The 26,392-nt window shown below is 40.7% G+C and overlaps 1 protein-coding gene across 2 annotated transcripts in view; it reads left to right on the plus strand.

Moving 5' to 3' along the window:
- Positions 1-227: 227 nt before the first annotated feature.
- Rab2a (RAB2A, member RAS oncogene family) overlaps positions 228-26,392 on the plus strand; it is a 64,973-nt gene continuing 38,808 nt past the window's right edge. The window contains exons 1-2 of one of the 2 annotated variants that reach the window (XM_021222149.2): positions 228-520; positions 26,094-26,165. In XM_021222149.2, coding sequence (XP_021077808.1) covers positions 475-520; positions 26,094-26,165 — 118 coding nt within the window. In that variant the 5' untranslated portion in view covers positions 228-474. Of the gene's footprint in view, positions 521-11,228; positions 11,304-26,093; positions 26,166-26,392 lie in introns of those variants that run through there. The other variant, XM_029533278.1, reaches the window with a different exon arrangement.

The following is a 26,392-nucleotide window of genomic DNA, read 5'->3' on the forward strand; positions in this document are numbered from 1 at the left end:
ATACACAGACACACACACAGACACACACACACACACAAACACACACACACACACACACACACACACACACACACACAAAGGCCTGCGACTGAACCCAGCGGGCTCCATCTCCTCGCGACTCCCCGAGCCCCGGCCTGGTGGGCGGGGCTCCGGGGTAGGCGGGACTCCGACCGGCGGGCGCGGCCGCGGCTCCTCCCTTCTCCTCCGGCGGCGCCGGCGGCGGCAGCACTTCCGAGTCGGCGCGGAGGCGGGGCGGAGGCGCCGCGGCTGTTATTGTTCCGAAGGGCTGGGCCGCTCTGCTCCGCGCTCGGCGCTGTCAGTTCGTCCCGCAGCCCCTCGGCCTTTGCTGCTGGCTCTGACGGCGGCCGACGGCGGGCGGGGCCCGGGTTCGCGGCCGAGCGGCGCCGGTGAGGGCGCGGAGGCGGCGCACAGCGGGAGGAGGAGCCGTGAGCCTGGCACGGAGCGGCCGCGGCCATGGCGTACGCCTATCTCTTCAAGTACATCATCATCGGCGACACAGGTGAGGCCGGCGGCGGCCCGGGGGGGACCGGGGCGGGCAGGCGGGGCAAACGGCGGCGGCGGCGGCGGCGGCGGGCGGCGCGGGGCGGGCGGCGCGGCGCCTCCCTTCCTCCCATCCTCCCTCGGTCCCCTGGCCGCCGCTCCATTTCCGCAGTGCTGGCGCTGGTGACGTGGGCGCTGCGAGCGGCCGCGGCCTGCCTGGGCCTTCCTTCCCTGCTCCGCCCGGGCCCGCTGCAGCCAGGCCCGCGGCAGCCGTTTGCCACTCCCGGACAGTGTGACAGCAGCACGGCCGTCCCCGGGGGGACCCCCCGCCTCGATTGTCTCCGCGGCCCGGGGAGGGAGAGGGAAGTCGAGCGAATTAGAGCGTGACAGGCCCCGGTCCGGATTTTTCTCCCTGGTCCCACCTCCCCGACCTGCACGCTTCCGTCTAGGCCCTGGCAAGGCGCACCCTGAAGTGGGACAGCCTGTTGGGGAGAAAAAAAATTCAAAAAGGAAAAAAAAAAAAAAAATTTTTTTTTTTTTTTTTTTTTTTGGAAACATCCTCAACCTCCAAGTCCGAATAAGTGAGATCACATGACTCGATGGCAGGGCAATTCTTCTCGGGGTCATTAAGGCACTGTAGAGCTCTGGCGACTTTTGCCACGTGTATGCTGGCGTTATTTGATTTGATAGTAATGCAAGGCAGGTCAGTGCGCTGGGTGTGAACATACTGTGGGTATGCTGACTTACTCCTGATTTTTTTTTCTTTTTTTCTTTTTTTTTCTTTTTTTCCGGTTGTGCAAGTCCAGGATCACAACTGCTAATTTTCAGGTGACCTCGTGTACTTTTGTAGCAAAATAAAAAAAAAAAAAAAAGAAAAAAGAAAAAAAAAAAGAAAAAAACAATCAGTTCCCACTTAAAAATAGCATCCTAATAAGTTTCTGAAGCAAATAAGCAAGCTGTTCATGAAATACTTTGAATGCCTGGGATTTGGGCTTTATTTCGATTCTAATAATAAACGTAAAGCTTGTTTAGGTGTTAATAACCAGACTATTAATACACCAGAGTCTGATTTCAGTGGTGACTGTTGCACAACCTGGACCCCTTACACAACTTTGTAAATGTAGAAGCATCTTGAGGTTGCCCTATGATGTAGCAGGTTCTATAAGTAACTCTGGAAGTATGTTGATTGCTACCTAACAAAAACTTCCTGCAGTAAATACAGTTTTTCAGCAAGGTAGGTAGGTGTGTGTGTGTGTGTGTGTGTGTGTGTGTGTAAGGAAACTGGATGGTTTTCTATGCAAGGTACTGGATAAAGCCATATTTTGTAAACTGGAAAAGTGGTATCTAAAATACAAGCACTGAGTTATAAAAAGAAGTAAAATTGGATTTGTCAGACTAACTACATTGTGCCTGGGTTTGTGAAACGGGAATAACTGACCATTTGGTTGTCCCAGCAGCAGCAAAATTTAGGTTGAGAATTTGCAGGGTATCTTGTTTTTATTAGGGATCTACTGTGGAATAATAAAGTAATGTGCAGGGAATAATGGGAGGACAAATATTAACAAGCTGATGCTCTGTTCTCAGGAAATTGTCCCCATCCGTAAACGGTCCCTGTGTGTTTGAAGGAAAGACACGCCTTTCTTGGCATTCTGGTCTGACCTAGTTCTGGTGTTTGACTGCTTGACACTGGGCTGTAGATAGCACTTGGTCCACACTCCAGTTTAACTAGTATAGCTTAACATCAGCTTAATCTGAACTACTTTGTCAAGAGGCAAGCTCTTGCTTACATGTACCTTTGCCTTTTTAGTTTGGTCCTCAGTGAACTGAAGTACCTTCTGCTCTTGTAGCATTCTTTCCTACTGCATCACCTTGCTGTTTGTTGCCTGTGAGGCCCAATAGCTGCCTTCTGAGGCTTTCCTTGGTCCCTCCTCCTCCCTCTGTTTGGCCTGCCTTCTGCCATTATCTTTCCCTAAGAAATGTTGTTAGTCTTTTAATTAAAGCTTTGCCCAGGTCTTCCATAATGCCTGCAGAGTCAACATGTCTTGACCTCTTATATATGCCAGTATTCACCTGGTACCTTGGTTAGGAGTAACTGCTTGTTTTCTGGATTATATTTCTCAATTTATATAATTTTCCTGATGTTTATTCCAGACTTATTTTATAGGTATTTGTGTAGGCATCTGCATTTGCTTATGTACTTCTTGAGGGTAGAAAAGGTGTTCTGTGTGCTTTAGGATGAACTTAGTCAAAGGTAGATCTCACATAGTTAATTAATCAGGAGCCACATGGACTATATTTCTACTACATACATTAATAATTTCAAAATTTAACCCCAAAATCTATTACTTTTTTGCTTAGTGCTTTTGCTTGAAAATTTCTACCATTTTATTTCATAGAGAGTATACTAGCAGGTGTAATGTGATTTATAAAGTGTTTTTTGCTTTGAGCAAGCCTAGTCTAGTAATATAAGCGCATAATTATTAACAGAATAAGCCTATTTCAGGAACCTAACATGTCTTGTCAGTTTTTAACTTCATAATCAGGCCTCCTGTCCCCCATCAGATACAAATGTACAAGCCAGTTGTGTTTGCTCGCAGTTAAAATGCCCCATTTTCTTTTGCCTAGATTGTGGTAAAACTGCCTTTCCTTCCCTGTTGGGTTTTAGTGGCCTTGCCCCCTTCCCAGTCTCTGTTCCTCCACTCTTCTCACTCCACCAGCATTTTAAATGCTCTTTTTTATTAGGAAGGCTTTTCTTCTCACTGTTGAGTGACAAAGTTTGTGTGCCTCGAGGGGAGGTGACATTTGAGCTGAAATTAAATGACGAGCACAGGTGAGGTGGCCTAGGTTAGAGGTTTGAGAACCAATCACAGATACAGTCCTCTCTGTCCAAGGTCTCGCTGTTTGACTGTTGAAATTAGGAAGTCTTATGTGTATGCACGAGTGCCTGCATATGTGTGTGTGTGTGTGTGTGTGTGTGTGTGTGTGTGTGTGCGCGCGTGTGCGCGCGCGCGTTTATACCATGTACATGCCTGATGTCTGCAGAGACCAGAAGAGGGTGTCACCTGAGGTCACCTGGAACTGGAGTTGAGTCACTGTGTATGGCTGTTGGGAGCTAACTCCAAGATCTCTGACAGGGCAGCAAGTGCCCTTAACCACTGAGCCGTCGTCTCTCCAGGCCCCAAAGGAAGGAATCTTGTAGGGAAGAAAAAAGCCTCAAAGTATTAATACATTTATAAATAAGCTCCCAGTCTGAGAAACTCCTTCTCAGAGTTCCTCATTTGTCTTTCACACTCCTGCTTTGATATCAAGGTTTGATGGCTGTTCCATAGGCCAGACAATTGCAGAGCAAAATTACAGATCATGTACCCCAAAATGCAAGGTCTCATTTATTTGGTGAAAATTATTTTGGTGCACTGGTTCATGTGTAAAACTATTGACACCTGGGGATCTGACTGAGTTGCCTTCTGGAATGAAGTGGGTGGTGACCTTTCCTTAGTGAACAGGAAAGGAAACTGAGAAGGTCTTCCTTCCTGCAAAGTGGAAGAGCCACCCAGCAGTAAGGTATCATGATTCCAGAGTTGTCTCCAGTGCTAAGCTCAGTAGAAATCAGACTGTAGGTGGAATGGAATGGTATGGTTTGAATGCTGGATTAGAAGGCAAATGGGGTACAAAAAGCAAGTTATAGGAATATAAGTTATACTTGCACCCCTTTTCTTTTTTATGTTTTAATGCTGAAATATTAGTGTCCATGTTGCTATCTGTGTGCATGGCCCAGCCAGGTTTCCATAGTCGCTGTTAATTGTATTCCATGTTTTGAAGTGTTTGGGGAAAGTTTTCAATTAGCAATAATTACTCCTTGAGTAAATCTCATGGGCTACTACCTACCACCACATGCAAAGCTTATGCCACCTCCCTTTGCTGCTGCCCATCCTCAGGCTTGGAGGCTATGTCTGTACTACAGAAGACAGAGCCACATAGATCCTCCACATCTCATCTCTAACTTGCCAGTTTTCTGTTAAATTTCCCGCTTGATTTCATCCACTTTGCTTATTTACAAGCTTTAAAATACTCAACATTTTAGCTGTCCTTTTCTTATAAGTAGAAGATGATGGATTCCCTGGGCTGCCACACCCAGGTAATCACCTTCTTTTACTTATTGCTTTTCTTTTTCTTTTTTTTCTTTTTATTATTATTATTCAGAGCACTTGAGTTTTTTTTCATCTCTTGAGCTATTTTATTAGTTCCAGGGTGACTTTTTATTCTTAAAAACTTTGCAGTAGTAGTACTTTAGCATGACTCTTCTTGGTCAGTGGTGGTCCAAACTTAAAAAGGCAAAGGTACATGTAAGCAAGAGCTTGCCTCTTGACAAAGTAGTTCAGATTAAACTAATGTTAAGCTATACTAGTTAAACTGGAGTGTGGACCAAGTGCTATCCTCAGGATGCTTGTTTTTTTTAACTTGACACTTTTCTTACTTGCTGCTTTGCAGATTTTTCTTCCTTTTTTCTTTTTCTTTTTTTTTCTTTTTTTTCTTTTCTTTTTTTTTTTTTTTAAGTTTTCACTAAGGAATAATACTTAGACTTGGTCTGTACGGACTTTTCTGTCATCAGCTTTTAGCTCTAAGTGGTAGATTGCCATAAAGAATTCTTAAGGCTTTCTATAGTTTCTACATAATATCAGTGCCCTGTTGTTTACCCCCTTGGTTTAGGGGGATTCTTTTATTCACTTTTGCTTGCTTGCTTGCTTGCTGATTGATTTGATTGAGATAGGATCTAATTTCTGAAATGATTCTTCTGCTCCAGGTTTTTCAGTGCTGGGATTGCAGATTTATCTAGTCCTTATTTTTTTTGTTTGTTTGTTTGTCTGTTTTTGGGGAGGGGTGTCCTGTTTTGGTTTTATTGGTGTTTGTTTTATAGACAGATTGTATGTAGCCTGGGCAGGCCTCGGTTTCTTGGTGTGGGGAAGAGTAATGCTGAAATGATCTTCTTGCTTAGACTTTTCAAGTGCTGGTATTACAGGGCATGTGCCAGTTTGTACAGCCCAATTTTTTATTTTTTATTCTTTTTTAGATAAGATCTCCTTTTTGTAACATAAGCTGGCTTCAACTTCAGATCCTCCTGCCTCTGTCTCCTGAACGCTGAGATTACTGGCTTGTACCATTGTGTCTGTTATTTTTTTTACTCTTTCAACACATTCATTTGGTTTCATTGTACAGATGAAGAAAGGTAAGCTATGTTTAGAAAGACTTATTTTTAGTACTCGTGGAACAAAGACCTTGGGCTGTTGGACACTGGTGGCCTGCTTCCTTCCCATTTGGCATCTATCCCCACCTCCTTCAGGTTTACCTTTACTTCACTGTACATCCTGGATAATCTGGGACTTGTATAGATCAAGCTAGCCTGGAAGTCATAGAGATCACCTGCCTCTGCTTCCCAAGTGTTGGAATTAAAGGGGTGCATCACCATGCTAGGCCCCTCAATTGTGCTGTTATAGCCGTGATAAAGTTAGGCTTCTCCCAATTATCTTAAATACTCTCATCTTCAGGTGTAGCTGATAGTGACTTTGCCTGTGACCAAACTGGGAGAGAAAAAGAGGATGAATATTGATGGCTGTGCTCCTGCAGCCAACTCCTTGAAGGCAAGACGGTGCCTGGCACAGACAGTGCTTTCATGAATGATAAATGCGTGAGATGTAGGTGTTGCTAGGCACGCAGCATGGCATTAACCAAATTATTCTTCATTTCTTGAAATTGAAAGGGCACAGAGATTGGTGAATTTTGTATAAATGGGGAATATAGGATATATTAATTTTCTGTTGTTACTGTAACAAGCTACCAGAAAATTAGCAGCTCATAGAAAACAAATGTATCTTAGCATTCAGCAGTTCAGGTGGATGATGTGGAAGATGTGGCAGTCTGGGCAAAGGCAAGCCTTTGACAAGGCTGGGCTCTGTTCTAGAAAGTTCTTTCTCATACAGCTTGTCCACAGAACTTAGTTCCAATAGCTGTAGCTGCAGGGCTCCTATCCCTGTTTCTTTGATGGCTGTCATTTGAGGGCTTTTCCCAGCTTAACCATATCCATATTATATCTAGAGAGAGTGCATGCACTGGTTTTTTCCCCCCTCTCTTTAAAGGTAGTAACAGACAGTTGTCCACATTTTTTTCTTGTATTCTATCTTTTTTTGTTTGTTTGTTGGTTTGATTTGGGAAAGGTTGGTTTTTTTGTTTGTTTGTTTTTTGTTTGTGGATTTGTTTTTTTGTTTGTTTGTTTTTTGAGACAGAGTTTCTCTGTGTAACAGTTCTGACTGTCCTGGAACTTGGCTTTGTAGACCAGGCTGGCCTCAAACTCACAGAGATCTACCTACCTCTACCTCCTAATTGCTGCTGGGATTAAAGCCTGGGCCATGACCTGCCTTTCTAAATCTTGTGTCTCCCATCTCTGGTTATCCTAGGCATCTCCATTTTTAAAGATGCATGTCATTACCTTGGTCCACCTGGATAACCTTTCCTTCTCCCAGTCTTGTTTTGCTTTTGCTTTTGTTGATTGGTTGTTACCTTCTAGGTCTCATAATGTAGTCAGTTGTGCCTTCTTCACCCTCTCAGGTGCTGGACTGACAGTCATTTCTCACCACATCTAGCTGCTGTAACTGGTTGTATAGGACAGTCTCTCTGATGCTGTAACTCACTGTATCTGAACGTTAGTTTCCATGGAGAGACTGTTTTTAGTTGGGGGTTAGGAAGCTGATATAGTACAACACTGCTCATAACTAAGCTGGATTTTAGACTCTGGCTTTTCAGACTCCAGAATCTGCATTTCCCCTATATAGTAAAGATTCCTTTGCTTCTCCTAAGCTCCTTATCAGATTGTCTTTTGTGGGTTTGCTAATCTCTTGGTTTGTTGAGTTGCTGTTTGGTGTTTCATAGTCCTTTAGTCCCCTTATTTAAAGAAATATTACTCGTACTCATACAAACCAGAACTGATGGTGCACACCTCTAATCCTAGGACTGGGGCAGCCAAGGCAGGCAAAACGTCTGTGAGGTCAAGGCCAGCCTGATCTACAGACTTCCAGGATAGCCAGGGCTACACAGAGAAATCTTGTCTTGAAAAACCAATTTTAAAAAAGAAGAAAAAACTGTTTAATTGGGCTTCCATTCTACAGAGTCCATGATGACCGAGCAAAGGCGTCTCCAAAGAGCAACTGAGAAGTTACGTTTTGATCCACAGCTGTGAGGCAGAGATGGAGAGAGCACTGAGGATGCCTTTCTTTTGTACCCTCAGAGCCTGTAGGCCACTCCCTAACCCCCACCATGCACTTCTTCCAACAAGAACATGGCCACACCTCCTAACCTTCCCACACAGTTCCACCAAATGGGTGCCAATCTCATTCAGACCACCACAATGTGTGACTAGGAATTTTTCTTGTTTGCTTGAATGTTTCTATAATTATCTCACATTTGTTTTAAAGGCCAACACAGACTTGACCATGCTGCCTAGTGTCCAAATTAAAAAAACAAGTTCATTTTTTGCTTTCTATGTGTCCTAAGATAATATATTGATTTCCCTCTCCAGCTCCCAGGACATTTCTGCGTGCCTTCTTTGTGACCATGTGGCACTTTTAAGTGGTTTGCTTGTCTTGTCTTTAGTGTTCCCAGCCTCTCTTGTGTTTTCTTGTCCTTAGCATTTTTTTACTTTTTTGGTATCTAAATGGTTTATATAAGTTTCCCCGTATTAAGATGATTAACAGTCTTTTTGCCCATCCATCAGTCTCTCCATCAGTCCATCCATCCATCTCCAACTCCACTAGTGATATTTTTCAGTGTATGTGTGCATTTATTTGTATGGGTACATGTGTGTGGATCTGTGGGCATATGCCATGTGGAAGTCAGAAGTTAACAGTGGATATCTTCATCTCTCTCCACATAGGTTTTTCTTGAGAGTGTTTTTGTCCTTTGACACAGGGTCTTTTGATAAAGGTGGAGTTCACCAGATTGGCTAGGCTGGTTAGCCAGAAAGTTGCAGGGATCCTTTGTCTCTGCTGTCCATCTCTCCCTACCCCCACCTTGCACATATTATTACCACACCAGGAAATTTAGTTCTTGATCCTCTAGCTTTGCCAGTCTTTCTGCTCCCTTGCTTGATGTTCCCTGAGCCTCAGGTGTAGGGATTATGTTGTAGGTGTATCAGTTGGGACTGATTACTTCATGGTCAGTTTTTGTCTACATTTTGATAAGGTATGGATTCCTATAATTTTTTTATGTAGTCCATTACAATATTTTAAAATTTATTTGAGACTATAGTTTCAAAAATGAAGTGTTTTGTATGTAATCATTGAAGAATTTTAATTCATTTCTGCTATTAGGTACCACTCTTAGACAAGGATCAAGACATAGATGACAAACATATATATGGCTTTTATAGCACATATCACACAGGAAACAATAATATGAATATCACATTTCTCAAGATATGTTATGTCACCTGGACATTCGAGAACATTATAAAGACCATTGTTCTGTGGGATTAAAATATAAATTTCTGAGTTTTCTGTTTGTAAAATTGATGTCTGCTAAGTGCCTGTTCAAGCCCCATTTCTTCTCTCTAACTTTATAGCAATGTTTGGATTTAAGTGTCAGTTAAGTGTCTGTCCCTCTTATTTATTTACTGCTTGTATGCTAGTGTAAGTAGTATGTTCATGCTTGGTATGCTGACATCGGCCTGTAATTCCAGCATCTCAGAAGCTGATTCTGAGTTAGAAGCCAGTTTAGGGTATATAGTAACTTCCAGGCAAGCCTGACTATATCAAGGCCCTGACTATATATATCAAGGCCTTATCTCAAAATGAATTAACTACTATTAATGAAATAAACTTTGTTGAGACAGACATTTGTCCATTTTTAGCAATAACTGCTAAGCACCTAGAAGTCAAATGGTATCACAAGTCCCTCTGGTTATTTTGGCCTACACCACTCTTGGACACTTTCCAAGTGTCAGTTTTATAATTAGAAGATTCTGATTGTTGTGGTATCTCCACTCTATGACCTTGGTTAAGCTCAGGTCTCTGCATCTTATATAATACCAAATTTACATACTTTACTGGGTTTTTGTTTTTGTTTTTTGAGCTTGATATAAAACTATGTACAGGTGCTTTATAAACCACAAAGTGGCTTACTAATAATAGCACTTAAAGTTAATTGTTCCCTTCATTGAACTTCCTAAAATTAAATTAGTGGGGTAGGTTTTGCCTATTTAAAAAGACTAGTTTGCTGATTTTAATCTAACTCCTTGAGTTAAAAACAAGATGATTACAAAATAGCTATTTTGATCTTGATGTCCTTTGTATTTAATAAACTTGAAAAGGTTCTTTTCTGTCTCAGTCGTCTTCCTGAATACCCAAGATTGGAAAGACTGTCAGGGAAAGGCATTCCAGTTTTTACCTGTCTTCAAAAACCAATGGCTGGGCAGTAGTCACCCTCTACCTGGACTTCCTCTGTGCTTACTTTTATGGTGTGCTGGCTACTTTTATATCAACTTAACACCAGCTAAAATCATTTGGGAAGCAGGACTTCCAATTGAAGAACAAGTCTCCATATGATTGGTTTATAGGGAAGTTTTTAGTGCATTTTCTTAGTGATTGATGTGGGAGAGCCCAGCCCATTTTATGTGGTACCACTTCCAGGCTGGTGGTGCTGGGTACCATAAGAAAGCAGGCAGAGCAAGCCATGAGGGAGCAAAGCCTTTAGCAAGAGCACTCCTTCTTGGCCTCTGCATAGGTTCCTGTCACAGGTTCCTACCTTGTCCCTGTCCTTACTTCCCTGGATAAAGTGGCACTACTTTAAGATTGGGTGACTACAACCTAGAACATGAAATAAACCCTTTCCTCCTCTAGTTGCTTTTGTTCGTGGCTTTATTAGAGCACTTAGAAATCATAAGACACCACATGAAGGATTTCTCTCATTTTTGAACCTCTTTTTGAAAGAAGGTTTGTAGTTCTACAGACCTGTTTTGTAAAAATGAATCTGTTGGTAGAACTATCACATCTGTTTGGATAAAATAAAAAACCCCAGTTTCAAAGGGTGAAGTAAAAGTGTGCATGGCCCTAATCACTTTCTATAAACTTTTCTTCAGTCAGTAGAATAACAGAATGACTTATCAGTTATAAATTAAAACAAATAATTGTATGTCTGATCCTTGTATCCTAATTTCATCAATGGAATTGTGCAGTGATTACTATTATACTTTTTTAGGTGTCTTTTGTAATACCATGTATAAGTCTTTGTTTTTAAGAATTTCTGCATAGTTAAATCATAGTTAAATCAGTTTCTGACCTTCTTAGTCTCCTTCTGTGTTGTCTAATAGAAACAAACCAGCACTACTTAAACAAGATTTTAGCAAGAACCTTGGCTAGTTGACAGAATTTGGAGTTTCATGGTATCATACAGCCTGCTTAAGAAGATGGCGCGTTCATGCCAGTGACTCTGTTGGGCTCTTTCATCTGTGTTGTGGCAACTGTGGACTTTTGTCCCAATGACCCTTGGTATTGTAGCACCCTCTCAAGATTCCAAGTTCTGAGCAGCAGTATCTGATTGGCCAGCCTCTGTCAGTTTTCCATCTTCGCTTCCAAGGAGATCAGAGATGTTCAGCCTCCAGAGCACTGGGATTAAAAATGTGTCAGCACATCCAGCCACTTTACCTTTTGTCTTCAGTGTTATTGGTAGTTTATACATTTGTGTCAGAAGCCAGATTTCTGGATCAGCTGATATTTGCATTTAATTTTTATAGATGTTGCCAGAAGACCTTCATAAGTGTGAGTGTGTTTAATCTGAACTTTCTGTATATGTCCTGGACTTAAATTTAACAAGCTAACTTTAGCAATAATTATGTGGGTTAATTAAGTAGTCTGTATTTTCCTAATTTAGCAATTTGTTTTTGTTATTGTTACTTTTTTGGTACATGAAATAGTTTATTTTGCTTACAGCTTTTAATTTTGCACAAACCATTTATGTCTTAACATACTTCTTATAGGTCATGTACAATAGATTTTATTCCATAGTAATAATATATGTACCTACCTCTTTCCATAGCATCATGAAAGAATGTTTTCTTTTTAACCTACTTGATTTTGAGACAGTGTCTTATTGTATAGTCCAGGCTGACCATGAGCCCTCAATGATCCTTCTACCCCAGTCCCTTGTATTCTAAAGTTGCAAGAATGCAGCACCATGTCTACTTTTGTGTTGTTTCTTTTGTTTTATTTCCCAACTCTGGAAGCTTTTATTTAATAGGTCTATAATAGAATACAGTTGGCCTCACTTTTTTTCCATATTATTTTTTGAGATGAGGTTTTAACTGTGTAACCTGGCAGACTTCAAACTTGCAATTTTACCACCTTGTCCAACAGGTATTGGGCTCTCAGGTATGTGCCACTTTGCTGCCCAGCTATGTCTCAGGTAAACAAAAGAAAAGCTTTTTAGATTTCTCATGATTGATTCTTTTTTTGTCTCCATAGAACATGATTTTAATATTTCCAGCTGTTAATATTCAAGAAGTGGAATAATTATTTTAAGATATATTTCATTATGTCTCCCTTTTCATTACTGATTTTATTAATTTGAATACTGTCTCTGTGTCCTCTGGTTAGCCTGGCTAAGGGTTTATCTATCTTGTTGATTTTCCCAAAAGAACAAGCTCCTGGTTTTGTTGACTCTTTGTATAATTCTTGTATCTATTATTTACTATGGTCTACTCCCCTTGCGTGCATTTGCTTCTTTTTGTTCTAGAGCTTTCAGGTATGCTGTCAAGCTGCTAGTGTAAGCTCTCTTCAGTTTTTTTTTTTTTTTTTTTTTTTTTTTTGGAGGCATTTAGAGCTATGAGTTTTCTTCTTACCACTGCTTTCATTGTGTCCCATAAGTTTTGGTATGATATGTCTTCATTTTCATTAAATTCTATAAAGCCTTTAATTTCTTTCTTTCTTCCTGACCAAGTTATCATTGAGTAGAGTGTTGTTCAGCTTCCATGTGTATGTGTACTTTCCATTGTTTTTGTTGGTATTTAAGACCAGCCTTATTTTGTGGTGATCTCATAAGGGTGCATGGGATTATTTCAATCTTGTTCTGTTGAGGCCTGTTTTGTAACCAACTATATGGTAGGTTTTGGAGAAGGTACCATGAGGTGCTAAGAAGAAGGTAAATTCTTTTGCTTTAGGATGAAATCTTCTATATCTGTTAGATCCATTTGGTTCATAACTTCTGTTAGTTTCACTGTGTCTCTTTAGTTTCTGTTTCCATGATCTGTCCATTGCTGAGAGTGGGGTGTTGAAGTCTCCCACTATTATTGTGTGGGGTGCAAAGTGTGCTTTGAGATTTAGTAAAGTTTCTTTTATGAATATGGGTGCCCTTGCATTTGGAGCATAGATGTTCAGAATTAAGAGTTCATCTAGGTTTTTCCTTTGAACAGTATGAAGTGTCCTTCCTCATCTTTTTTGATAACTTTTGGTTGAAAGTCGATTTTGTTCAATATTAGAATGGCTACTCCAGCTTGTTTCTTAGGACCATTTGCTTGGGGAGTTGTTTTCCAGACCTTTACTGTGAGGTAGTGTCTGCCTTTGTCACTGAGGTGTGTTTCCTGTATGCAGCAAAATGCTGGGTCCTGCTTACATATCTAGTCTGTTAGTCTATGTCTTTTGGGGGGAATTGAATCCATTGATATTAAGAGATATTAAAGAAAATTGATTGTTGTTTCCTGTTACTTTTGATGTTTGAGGTGGAATTATGTTTGTGTGGTTCTCTTCTTTTAGGTTTGTTGAAAAATTACTTTCTTGCTTTTCCTAGGGTGTAGTTTCCCTCCTTGTGTTGGTGTTTTCCATCTATTATCCTTTGTAGGGCTGGATTTATGGAGAGATATTGTGTAAATTTGGTTTTGTCATGGAATGTCTTGGTTTCTCCATCTATGGTAATTGAGAGTTTAGCTGGGTATAGTAGTCTGGCTGGCATTTGTGTTCTCTTAAGGTCTGTATGACATCTACCCAGGATTTTCTAGCTTTCATAGTCTGTGGTGAGAAGTCTGGTATAATTCTGATAGGTCTGCCTTTATTTATATGTTACTTGACCTTTTTCCCTTACTGCTTTTAATATTCTTTCTTTGTTTAGTGCATTTGGTGTTTTGATTATTATGTGACAGGAGGAATTTCTTTTCTGGTCTAGTCTATTTGGAGTTCTGTAGGCTTCTTGTATGTTCATGAGCATCTCTTTTTTTTTAGGTTAGGGAAGTTTTCTGCTATAATTTTTTGAAGATATTTACTGGCCTTTTTAGTTCCAAAGGTTTAGTCCATTATCATCATGGCAAGAAGCATGAGTGTGCAGGCAGCCATAGTGCTGGAAATGGAGCTGAGAGTTCCATATCTTGACCTGCAGACAGCAGAAGGGGACTGTGTGCTACACTGTGTGTAGCTTGAGCATATGAGACCTCAAAGCCTGTTCCTGGAGTGACACACTTCCTCCAACCAAGACCACACCTCCTAATAGTGCCATTCCCTATGGGCCAAGCATATTCAAACACATGAGTCTCTGGGGGCCGTTCATATTTAATCCACCACAGTTATCCTGGAGGACTCTCTGGTTGTTATATATTTGTCCTGGTTTTTCTCCAACACTGGTCCTTTTCTATGATTGAAGCAAACCAGTGGGGAAAGTTGAATGAGATGCGAGAAAGGAAGAGGCATAGTATTATTTTCAAAAAAAGTATTTATTTGCGTTACTTGCTATTAGATTAACACATAAGTTATTCCCTAAAAAAAGTACAAAATTCTTTTGTTTTCCATTTTTTTATTCATTTGTTTTTGTTATACAGATGTGTGTGTGTGTGTGTGTGTGTGTGTGTGTGTGTGTGTGTGTGTGTGTGTGTGTGTGGTGATATGTCTGTACCACATCCATCTAGGAGACTGTGAAGGTCAGAAGAGGTGTTGGAGCCCTACAGCTATGAGCTGCTGTGTGTGCTGGGAACTGAACCTGGGTCCTCTGCAAAAGCAATGAATGCTCTTGGCAACTGAGCCATCCTTTTTAGTCCTATTTTCTTTTTTTTTTTTTTTTTTTTTTTTTTTTTTTTTTAAACCTGCTTCTAAGAAATAGTCACCTTGTTATTTTAAGTGTTCTGTTCAAATACAAACATTGTTCTCCAGAGAAATTCTGGCAATTAAACATTTATATCATACAATAGACTGTTTAAACCAGTGATAGAATTAAATGCCTTACTGCACGTAGTTTTAGCTTGGTGAAGGCAGACTTCCCTGTTCTTGTGAAGTCTGCTATCACTTCTGGACAACAAAGTTGCTTTATTTTGACAGTCAGTCCCACAGATCAGAGGATACTAGTCAATTGTGACCTTTAGGGAATTTTCTGCTTATTTCTCTGCTGTTTTCTTTGCCTGTTGTTTTGCCCTTTCATCCAAATGTACAATTTACTTGTGAAAATTAGTCTTTCTGCCTATGATCAGTAAGATCGTAGTCCTATTTTCTGATTTTGAATTAAATTATATCTCACTTTGTATTTGTAAATGTATTACACTTAAACTAAGGTTTTCTACACTTAATCTATATTCTAGATCTTCTAATTTCACCAATTTGTCTTGTCTTACTGAAGGATGTTTTTAGTCATGCCAAGTTATGAGTCAGAGTTCACCTTTCTGACAGGGATCACCAAAAATTTGAACAAAGCAGGAACAAAATCAAGACTCCTTAACTGTAATGAAATTAGAGTCAAGATGGGGGAAGACTGCTATGGGGTAGAGAAAAAAATCAAGGAACATGGTAAAAGGACTGAGGGTGTGACTCCATCAAAGCTGCCTCCTATGTAGAGCCTTGGGTATAATCCTCAGCATCACATAAAAACTGACTAGGCATTGTGTCGGCACACCTGTAATCTCAGCACGGAGGAGATAGAGGCAGGAGGTCAAATGTTTAAAGCCACCCTCAACTACATACCAAATTTGAGACCAGCCTGGGATACATTGCACTCAGCCTAAAAGGGAAGGAAGCAAACAAGCAAGCAAGCAAGCAAGCAAGCTGGGGAAAAAAATTGAGAGAAGGGACTCTACCTTTGCAGCTAGACAGAGCATAAAGGAACAGATCTGGCACCTAGGTGTCATTGGAGGGGGTGAGTCTCAGGTCAGCCCATAGCAGTTTACTGAGGGACTTAGATGGGTTGGATCCTGCAGAAACTCCAGAGGCAGCTGAGGCAATACTAGGGGAGTTGGCCATAGAGAGGTCCAAATGCTGCTGCTGTCCGGAAGCTGAGTTGTGCCCTGCTGCAGATCCTCTGATCTCACTAGCAGGGAATCAGTTGACCACCTCCTGTTGACCTTTTCAAAGGAAAAATCACATGTAAATTCAGAATAGATCATGGTAGACATGAGATTCTCATGTAGCACAGTCCCGTTTTATTCCATAGAATACTCTCCTGTCTAAAAAATGTCCCATTTTTAAAAAGTTGAGGGTCTGGTGAGATGGCTCAGTGGGTAAGAGCACCTGACTGCTCTTCCGAAGGTCCGGAGTTCAAATCCCAGCAAACACATGGTGGCTCACAACCATCTGTAACAAGATCTGATGCCCTCTTCTGGAGTGTCTGAAGACAGCTACAGTGTACTTACATATAATAAATAAAATAAATCTTAAAAAAAAAAAAAAAGTTGAGAGTCTGGAGAGACATAGCTAGGCAGTTAAGAACACTGACTGCTTTTCCAGAGGTCCCGAGTTCAATTCCAAGCAACCACATGGTGGCTCACAACCATCTGTAATGGAATCCAGTGCCCCCCACTGGTGTGTCTGAAGTCAGCTACAGTGTGCTCATATACATAGAAAAGTCTTTTATGCAAATGTGACATTAACTCAACATTGACTGAGCATCTGCTTTCTGAGTCTTTTGACTACTCGAGTAATTGTCAAATGACCAAAGAGTAAATGTTAACTGCACCAGAGGACGAAAGCTAGATTGTGCTCAGATAGTGAAGGTACAGTTTGCTAAATGGTTGAAAAAGTAGGCCTGAATGGGTAAAATGTCAGACTTGTCTTTAGGTTCTAGGAGAGGGGAAAGCACCAGCATGCTTCCACGTTGTGTCCTCTTCTTTCACTTCAGTAGATGTCATTAGGTCAGTAGTATGATCACTGTAATAGGAGCAAACGGCTTGAAAACCTAAAGCAGAGTTTCTTGTCAGTGCTGTACAGAATTTAAATCTAGTCCAATAAGTATTAGACTCTAACATTTGTTGGTTGGTGGGATACATTGAAATACAGAAGGTTCACCTAATGCTTAAAAAATTAAGAATAGACACTACTTTGAATTATTAGATAAACCCTTGCTCTACAGGGGTGGAATCAACAGAGCTGGGGATTGGGCCTTATCTTAGTAGCAGAACATTACTTGTTTAGCAAGCACTGGGTCCTGCATTTAGTACTCAGCATGGGGTTGACGGTAGAGGAGACTTAACAAAGCCAGCTATGATAAGGTCTCTGATGAGGAACTGGATATAGACTGTCTTCTGAAACAGCTTGTGAGTGAGCACTGTAATAGCATAGCAGGGGTGTCAGATGCTAAAATAACCCTCCCCTTCTACCTCCCTGGCACAGGTGTATTTAGTGGAGATTGGGAAAAAAATTTAATATTACTGATAAGAGTTAGAAAATACCTTATTTGTGTAAGCTAATATAGTAAAAATGAAAAAGGCATTACAGGAAGTGAAAAAAATTTCTAAAGAATGGGCACTTCAAATGCAGGCTCTTTATTTTTAAATAAAAGTTATATATACTACTACAAAAATATAAATGGTCTGAAACTTGGCTATGAGGGGAAACAGCATTGTGCAGCAGAAGTATAGAGCCCTGAGGTGCACGCCCATGTGGTGGGGTCCTAGTGAGCGCAGTCTTAGCGAGTGCAGTGCGGAGTAGGAGGGTGACTTTCTTTGCAGTGGAGAAACTTGACAAATTGCGTCAACCAAAATGAACAGTTACTTTTTTGATGGTTAAAAATAAAAATCTTCTCTGTGGACTTCTCAAACACTCATGACCCAAACCTAGTCATGAGAAAAATGAAATTCCAACAAGAAATGCACTACAGAGCAGCTGAGCAGTATCCCGGAAACAGTCAGTCTGATCAAGGACAAGGAAAGGTAAAAATTCATCTACCATGGCCCAGAGGCTCACTGTGGCCTGGGAGCCCAAAGAAACATGCTAACAAATGCTCCAAGATGTCTGCATGGGTAGCCTGAAGTCAAAGACTGAGAAAAAGATAATGGGGATTTTGAGGAACTATAGGCAAAAAGGTATGCCCCAGCACTGGGAACAAGAACAGGAGTAAACTACCAGTGCTCTCTGCTGTGTATCCATTGTGGACCCTTAGCCAACAGCTGCTAGGTGCATAATGTGTCTATGGCTTTGAGGACCCTGCTCGTAAAGGCCTTTCAGTGAAGCCTAACTTCATATGTCGGCCAGAGTCCAGGTTTGTTTTCTTGGAGTGCATGCCAGACCCAGGGAGAGCAAGCTGATAACAGAAGTCTGTCAGGGCTCCTCTCCAGCCTTGAATGTAGAGGATATTGTGTTCTCCCCAGAAGCCAAATGTTGAAACACTTAACCAGAAAGTGGCCATATTTTAAAAATTAGAAAGCGTTACTCATGGATACTGTCATAGAACATGTGGTACTGAAAACTTAAGGACAAGTTAAGGTGACACACACACACTAACTGCAGTAGTGAGAATCTGAGGCAGGAGATTACAATTTGGAACTAAACATGGTCCATCCAGTAAAATCCTATTTCAAAAGTAAAAATAATTTTAATGTACAAAGTTAAACTATGTAAGTGATGTTGGCAGAGGGGCACACAGATGTTCATTTGAAGCTCCCTGCTTTGCTCATTTCTCTTCCTTGATTGCATCCTAGAAGTATTCCCATGTTCTGTCACCCTTACAGAAGGTAGATGGTTTGCATGGCAGGGCTGAATTCTTTATGACATCTTATACCCCCCACCCTCCAAAAAGCAAATTTTTTGAGATATAGGATCTTGGCTGTAAAGCCCAGATTTGCCTAACACTATGTAACACAGGCTAGCTTCAAACTCACAGCAATTCTCCTGCTTCAGCCTCCCATGTGCTGGGATTACAGGCATCACCAGCAGTATTTTATTGATTCTTTAGCAGTCTTTCAACTTTGTCAGTATACTTGGTTTTAATGCTTTATATTTTTCAGTGTCTTACATTGTTCAAACTATATTTTTTGGTAATGTGGCATTAATTTCTGTGACCAAGTAGTAGTACCTAGAACATAGCAGGTGAGCATTCAATAAGTAGTTTTCATTTTTTGTGTGTGGGAGTATATTTTCAGGGTGTTTAGTTGTTTTTTTTTTTAAAGATTTATTTTACATATATGAGTACACCATTGCTCTCTTCAGACACACCAGGAGAGGGCATCAGATCCCATTACAGATGGTTGTGAGCCACCATGTGGTTGCTGGGAAGAGCATTCAGTGCTCTTAACCGCTGAGCCATCTCTTTAGCCCTCTTGGTTTTTTGTTTTGTTTATAGCAGCATGGTTGTCTTCCTGGCTTTCTTCCCTATGTCTTTGTTTCTTTAACCTTGTTTTTTCTTGTTTGTCCTTTGTGGTTTTGTGTAGTTTGGGGGTTTGTTTGTTAAGAGAAAGCCTCTTACCGCCCAGGCTGGCCTCAAACTCTGTAGCCAAGAATGAACTTTAACTCATGATCCTTTGGCCTCTGCTTCTAGTGCTGGCATTACTGATGTGCGTCACCATGCTTTGTCCCTTTTAACACAGAGAAATGTATATAATAGCAGATTTGTTGCATTTTCGTGCATGTATAGATCACACATTGATCATATTCACCCTCTATTACCTTGTTTTCCATCCCTTTCTTCTTCTCTAGTCATCCTTTCCTTTTTTTTCGTTTTTTCTTTTTGCCCGTTGATAGGACATACCAGAAAAAAAGTAAAGCGCGTCTTCCCGAGTCGGATTTCTTTTGTCTAACATGATCCTCTCCAGTTCTGTAGTCTTCCTCACCTTAATCTTTACTAATACTCCACTATGTATCTACAGCCCACATTTTCCTTTATGAGGCCACCTGCCTTTAGATTTAGTCCATATCTCAGTTCCAGATTAGTTTATCTTGAAATTCTTAGACACATCTGCAGAGCCCTCTTTCCAGGTGAGATTGTGGGTTGAAACGTTGTCATGTGTCTTCAGACCATATCTGCTCAGCTTGCTGTCATCAGCCACCATAGTGTGCAGATAGGACAATGGAAACACACACACACACACACAAATCAATAATAAAGTTAAATTTAAAAAATAATTGGGGGCTCTTAGAGTTTGAACCACCAAAGAACATACACAGGCCATACTGAGGCCTCCTCACACATATGTAGCAGATGTGCAGCTTGGTCTTCATGTAGGTTGAAAACAACTGGAATGGGGGCTGTCTGAAAAGCTGTTGTCTCTATGTAGGATATGTACTTCTAGCTGTGCTGCCTGTCTGGCCTCAAAGGGAAAGGAGTGCCTAGCCATACAAACTTGAAGTGCCTGGGGTTGGGGGTGTGGGGGGAGGATTGTGAGAGGGGGTGGCCAGCAGGGGGTAGAGAACAGGATGTAAAGTGAATAAGTAAAAAAATTGAATCAAATTGAATTTAAAAAATACTGGGGCTTGCTCTTCTGGAAGGGGACAGTGTAGGAGCCTGCCAACAGCATGCAAGCAGTCATGAAGTCACTTTCCTTAGCCAGGAGCTGTAGGCTTTCAAAAGCTGCTGTTTACAGACACCAACATAAACAGTTTTTAAAAAGATATTCTTAAAATAGACCTTTAAAACTTCTGACTGGGCCAGATAAATTTGGTTAGAATTTTTTTTTTATTATTTTCTATTTCTATATTCATCTTGAAGAATCTTTAATGCTTGTATTGAATTTTTGAATTTTCAGCATACTTTTAAATTTTGTTATTTGAACCTGTGATACTCCTTTTAGAGAGGAACAGTTTTTTGTTTACTTAGTTTTCTCTCTTTCTTCCTTCCTTTCTTTCCTTCCTTCTTTCTTGTGCATAAGTACATGCATGCATGAGTGTGTATGTTAGTATTATTGGGTAACAGATCCAGTGCACGTTAGGCAATGCTTTACCACTGAACCACACAAATCATAGCCCTGATAGGATTTTCTTTTAATTTTTTTCTTTTTCTTTTTTAAATTAGATATCTTCTTTATTTACATTTGAAATATTATTCCCTTTTCTGGTTTCCCCTCCCCTCTCCTTGCTTACTAACCCACCCACTCCTGCTTCCTGCCCCTGGCATTCCCCTACACTGGGGCATCGAGCCTTAACAGAACCAAGGGCCTCTCCTCCCATTGATGACCCACAAGGCCATCCTCTGCTATATATGCGGCTTGAGTCATGGGTCCCTCCATGTGTCCTCTTTGGTGGTTAGTCTCTGGAGCTCTGGGAGTACTGGTTGTTTCATATTGTTGTTCCTCCTATGGGGCTGCAAACCCCTTCAGCTCCTTGGGTCCTTTCTCTAGTTCCTCCACTGGGGACCCTGTGCTTAGTCCAATGGCTAGCTGAGAACATCCACCTCTATATTTGTCAGGCACTAGTATAGTCACTCAGGAAACAGCTATATCAGGCTCCTGTCAGCAAGCACTTGTTGGCATCCACAATAGTGTCAGAGTGTGATGACTGTATATGGGATGGATCCCCAGGTGGGGCAATCTCTGGATGGCCTTTCCTTCAGTCTCTGCTCCACACTTTGTCTCTATAACTCCTCCCATGGGTATTTTGTTCCCCCTTCTAAGAAAGACTAAAGTATCCACACTTTGGTCTTCCTTCTTCTTGAGCTTCATGTGGTCTGTGAATTGTATCTTGGATATTCAAGGTTTCTGGGCTAATATCCACTTATCAGTGAGTGCATACCATGTGTGTTCTTTTGTGATTGGATTACTTCACTCAGGATGATATTTTCTAGTTCCATCCATTTGCTTAAGAATTTCATGAATTTATTGTTTTAAATGGCTGGGTAGTATTCCATTGTGTAAATGTACTACATTTTCTGTATCCATTCCTCTGTTGAGGGACATCTGGGTTCTTTCCAGCTTGTGGCTATAATAAAGCTGCTATGAACATACTGGAGCATGTGTCCTTATTACATGTTGGAGCATCTTCTGGGTATATGCCCAGGAGTGGTATTGCTGGGTCCTTAGGTAGTACTATGTCCAATTTTCTGAGGAACCACCAAACTGATTTCCAGAGTGGTTGTACTAACTTGCAATCCCACTAGCAATGGAGGAGTGTTCCTCTTTCTGCACATCCTCACCAGCATCTGCTGTCACCTGAGTTTTTTACCTTAGCCATTCTGACTGGTATGAGGTGGAATCTCAGGGTTGTTTTGATTTGCATTTCCATGATGACTAAGGATTTTGAACATTTCTTTAGGTGCTTCTCAGCCATTTGTTATTCCTCAGTTGAGAATTCTGGGTGCCCTTGCACTAGGAGCATAGATGTTCAGAATTTAGAGTTCTTCTTAGTAGACTTTTTTCCTTTGATGAGCATGAAGTGTCCTTCCTTATCTTTTTTGATGACTTTTGGTTGAAAGTCGATTTTATTCAATATTTAGAATGGCTACTCCCACTTGTTTCTTGGGAGCATTTGCTTGGAAAATTGTTTTCTAGACCTTTACTCTGAGGTAGTGTTTGTCTTTGACACTGAGGTGCGCTTCCTGTATGCAGCACAATGCTGGGTCCTGTTTACATATCCGGTCTATGTCTTTTTATTGGGGAATTGAGTCCATTGATGTTAAGAGATATTAAGGAATAGTGATTGTTACTCCCTGTTATTGTTGATGTTATTTTTATGTTTGTGTGGTAATCTTCTTTTGGATTTGTTGAAAGATTACTTTCTTGATTTTTCTAGGGTGTAGTTTCCCTCCTTGTCAGTGTTTTCCATTTATTATCCTTTGTAGGCTGGATTCGTGGAAAGATATTGTATACATTTATTTTTGTTGTGGACTATCTTGGTTTTGCCATCTGTGGTAATTGAGAGTTTTGCTGGGCATAGTAGCCTGGACTGGCATTTGTGTTCTCTTAGGGTCTGTATGACATCTACCCAGGATCTTCTAGCTTTCATAGTCTCTGGTGAGAAGTCTGATAGGTCTGCCTTTACATGTTACTTGACCTTTTCCCCTTACTTCTTTTAATATTCTTTGTTTTGTACATTTGGTGTTTTGACTATTATGTGACGAGAGGAATTTCTTTTCTGTTCCAATCTATTTGGTGTTCTGTAGGTCTTTTATATGTTTATGGGCATCTCTTTTTTTTAGGTTAGGGAAGTTTTCTTCTATAATTTTGTCGAAGATATTTACTGGTCCTTTAAGTTGGGAATCTTTACTTTCTTCTGTACCTATTATCCTTAGGTTTGGTCTTCTCATTGTGTCCTGGATTTCCTGGATGTTTTGGGTTAGGAGCTTTTTTGTATTTTGCATTTTCTTTGACTTTGTGTCAATGTTTTCTATGGTATTTTTCTGCACCTGAGATTCTCTCTTCTATCTCTTGTATTCTGTTGATGATGCTTGCATCTATGACTCTTGATCTCTTTTCTAGGCTTTCTATCTCCAGTGTTGTGTCCCTTTGTGATCCCTTTATTGTTTCTATTTCCATTTTTTGATCCTGGATGGTTTTGTTCAGTTCCTTCACAAGTTTGGTTGTGTTTTCCTATAATTCTTTAAGGGTTTTTTGTGTTTCCTCTTTAAGGTCTTCTACCTGTTTACCTGTGTTCTCCTGTATTTCTTTAAGGGAGTTATATATATCGTTCTTAAATTCCTCTATCATCATCATAAGATGTGATTTTAAATCAGAGTCTTGCTTTTCTGGTGTGTTGAGATAACGAGGGTTCACTGTGGTGAGAGAACTGGATTCCAATGATGCCTTGGTTTCTGTTGCCTATGCTCTTGCCTTTTGCCATCTGGTTATCTCTGGTGTTAGCTGATCTTGCTGCCTCTCACTTTGGCTTGTCCCTCCTGCAAGCCTGTGTGTCAGTACTCCTGGGAGACCAGTTCTGTCCTGGAGGAATTTAGGTATGAAGAGCTGTGTGGTACAGGGTCAGCTCTGGGGTACAGACAGAGACCAGAAGGATCCTGCCCCCAGCTGATCCTTGGTTTCTGTGTCCTGATGATGGCTCTGTTAGCGTCCCTCTTGGGCCAGGAATTTGAAGAGAAGTGGTGGTCTTACCTGTGCTTTCAGGTATGCAGACACTCCTGCAGGATTTTCTTTTTCTCATTTTATAGACAGGGAAATTGAGCTGAATTTTTATAACTTTTTTTGTTCAAGATTTATGAGTTAAAAACTAAAAAAGATTTTAATTAAAGTTAAATTAAAGGAAAGACTAATAAATATTATAATGAAGTTATATATAGTAAGACTATTTCTAAAACTTTTTCTGGTTACAAAATAAAATTCTAATATTTAAGTTAGACTTGCATTTCTACTATAGGATCTGTATAAATTGTATCAATTTATCATCTAAGGGGTTCTAATCCCATATTCTCAGGAGACTGAGGCTGGATGATTGGTATAAATTCAAGGACAGTTTAGGCTACATAGCAAGACACTAGTCTTAGAAAACCAAAATTAAACAAGCTCTAGCCTAGGCTAGGTGTTCATTCAGTGGAGTTTTGTTTTCCACCCACCCCTTCCTTTCTTCTTTTCTCCTGTAGGACCATTGTACAGCGCTGCTCTGCACTAGTTAGCAGGGGCCCTAGCACTTTCCATACCCTTGACTTTTCCCCCTTCATATTTTGAAAGTAAGTTGTTTGGCTTGTGAAAAATAGGATCATAACCAAGTTTGAAGGCTCTTCAAATTACCAGAAGTAGAAACACGGATTCTTAAGAATCCGTGTTTCTTGCAAAGGGCTCCTTGCCCAAAATCTCTTGAAGACTAAGTAGATAAAACTTAAAGCCTTAAGACTGACCTACAGATTCTCTGGGGTTGAGTTTCGGGAATCTGATTTTTAATGTGCCTCGATGTTAAGTGTTTGCTACAGACATAGTCTTTACGTACTTGGTTCTCAGAGTCCTATATCCCACAAAGTGAACAATCAGTGTCTTAGACCCTAAGTTAAATTAAAGAATAAAATAAAAGGCTTAGGTAGGAGGATTGCTTCGCTTTGAGTTCAAGGACAGCCTGTACTACCAAAACCAGGACAGGAAAAAAAGAAGAGAAGCAGACTTAATGGTTACAGAACTGTTACGTGCATCATTTGTGCTAAACAGAGAGGTCATGATACCTAACTCAAGGCCTTAAAGTGTAGTATTATCAGCTTAGCAGGGAAATACCTTCCAGGAAGCCTGCTGACCTGACTTTTGAGCTCTGAGCCCTCGTGGTGGAAGCAGAAAACCAATTGCTACAAGTTGTCCTTTGACTACCACCATGCATCATACATGGCACATACTTTGACATACATACACATGCGCACCATGAGTAGTAGTTTCCACATCAGATGTTTTGGAAGAAGATGACTAAATTTCAGATTTTTTCCCCAAGGAGCTTTGTTTATAAAAGAGATGAAAATAGGCATTTAAATAACTGATAATGTAGATTAAAAATAGTAGTAAATGTCTTTTCAGAAATAAAAGTCCATTAAAGATCACATCCAGCTAATGGAAGAAAGGCATTAGTGGCACAAATGGAAGTGATCAGCCTTATGGAGCTCAGGGAGAGGTAGAAGGTGGTGGTTAACTGTTTGCCGAGGAAAGCAGAGTCTTTGCCTTCTAAACACATCTGTCATTTCTCCATTGGGCTTTCTCCTTTTTCTGAAGCCGTCTCAAACAAAGCTAACGTTGAGGTTTAGCTTACCAACTGCTCCGTGTGGCAACTGCATCTGCTGAACAAGAAGAAGTTATCCTCCCTTGAGAGATGTGGGTGTGCTTTGAATGTGAGATTCTTGAAGATCTGTCCACTGAAGGAAAGGATTCAGTACAAAGAGAAGCATAACCGTGGAGATAAACAGAATGGCTAGCTCTCAGGACCCACAGGAAAGGCTGGGCCCTACCTGTGAAGAACAGGCCTGGTGCTCTAGGATTGAAGGGACTCAGGCAGCACAGATGCATAGGGAAAGCTTGGCCTAAAGAAATGAAATGTTTGGTAAAAATCTGTTGGATTTAGACTTTTTAGTTAAATTAGATAATAAATGAGCTCTAGAGTTACTCTGTGTTTTAAGTGCATTATGTATTAACTGATTTAATCCTCCCAATTCTATGATGAACATGCATTCTTGTCCCCATTTTATAAATGACACAGAGGACAACACAAGTCTTATCCGACTGCCCTGGGAGGTGCTGTGGTGAGGGCTGCTGAGACCTAGCTGCAGTTCTAGAGCTTCGGCAGCCATGCCTCCTTTTCATGGAAAGCTAATGAGTAGGGAAGGCAAAGGGTTATCTTAGGGAGTCGACACGTGCAAATGATGACCACGCTTCACAGCAGCCAATGCCCTTGCTGCTGCTTTTCTGAGGTCAGTCTGAATTTCTGTGGGTTAGTTTTTCTCTGACTGTTTATTCATGTTTTAATTTCCAGGTGTTGGTAAATCGTGCTTATTGCTACAGTTTACAGACAAGAGGTTTCAGCCGGTGCATGACCTCACAATTGGTAAGTTTTCTGAGAGAACATGAAATGTTTTGAATAGCTTATGTATAGTATACTGGTGGGTCCATTGAACGAACAAGCAGTGAAACTAGAGTTGTTGTGGTGCAGAATTCAGTCTCTATTGCCTTTAGAAATAAATATACAGTAAAAATAAATACTAATTTTTCATATAGGATTAGAATATGAAGGAATTAATATTAAAATTCCAATTCTATTTGATTATGAATTAT

Source organism: Mus pahari, chromosome 22 (assembly GCF_900095145.1).
Source record: "Mus pahari chromosome 22, PAHARI_EIJ_v1.1, whole genome shotgun sequence".
Classification (NCBI taxonomy): Eukaryota; Metazoa; Chordata; class Mammalia; order Rodentia; family Muridae; genus Mus; species Mus pahari.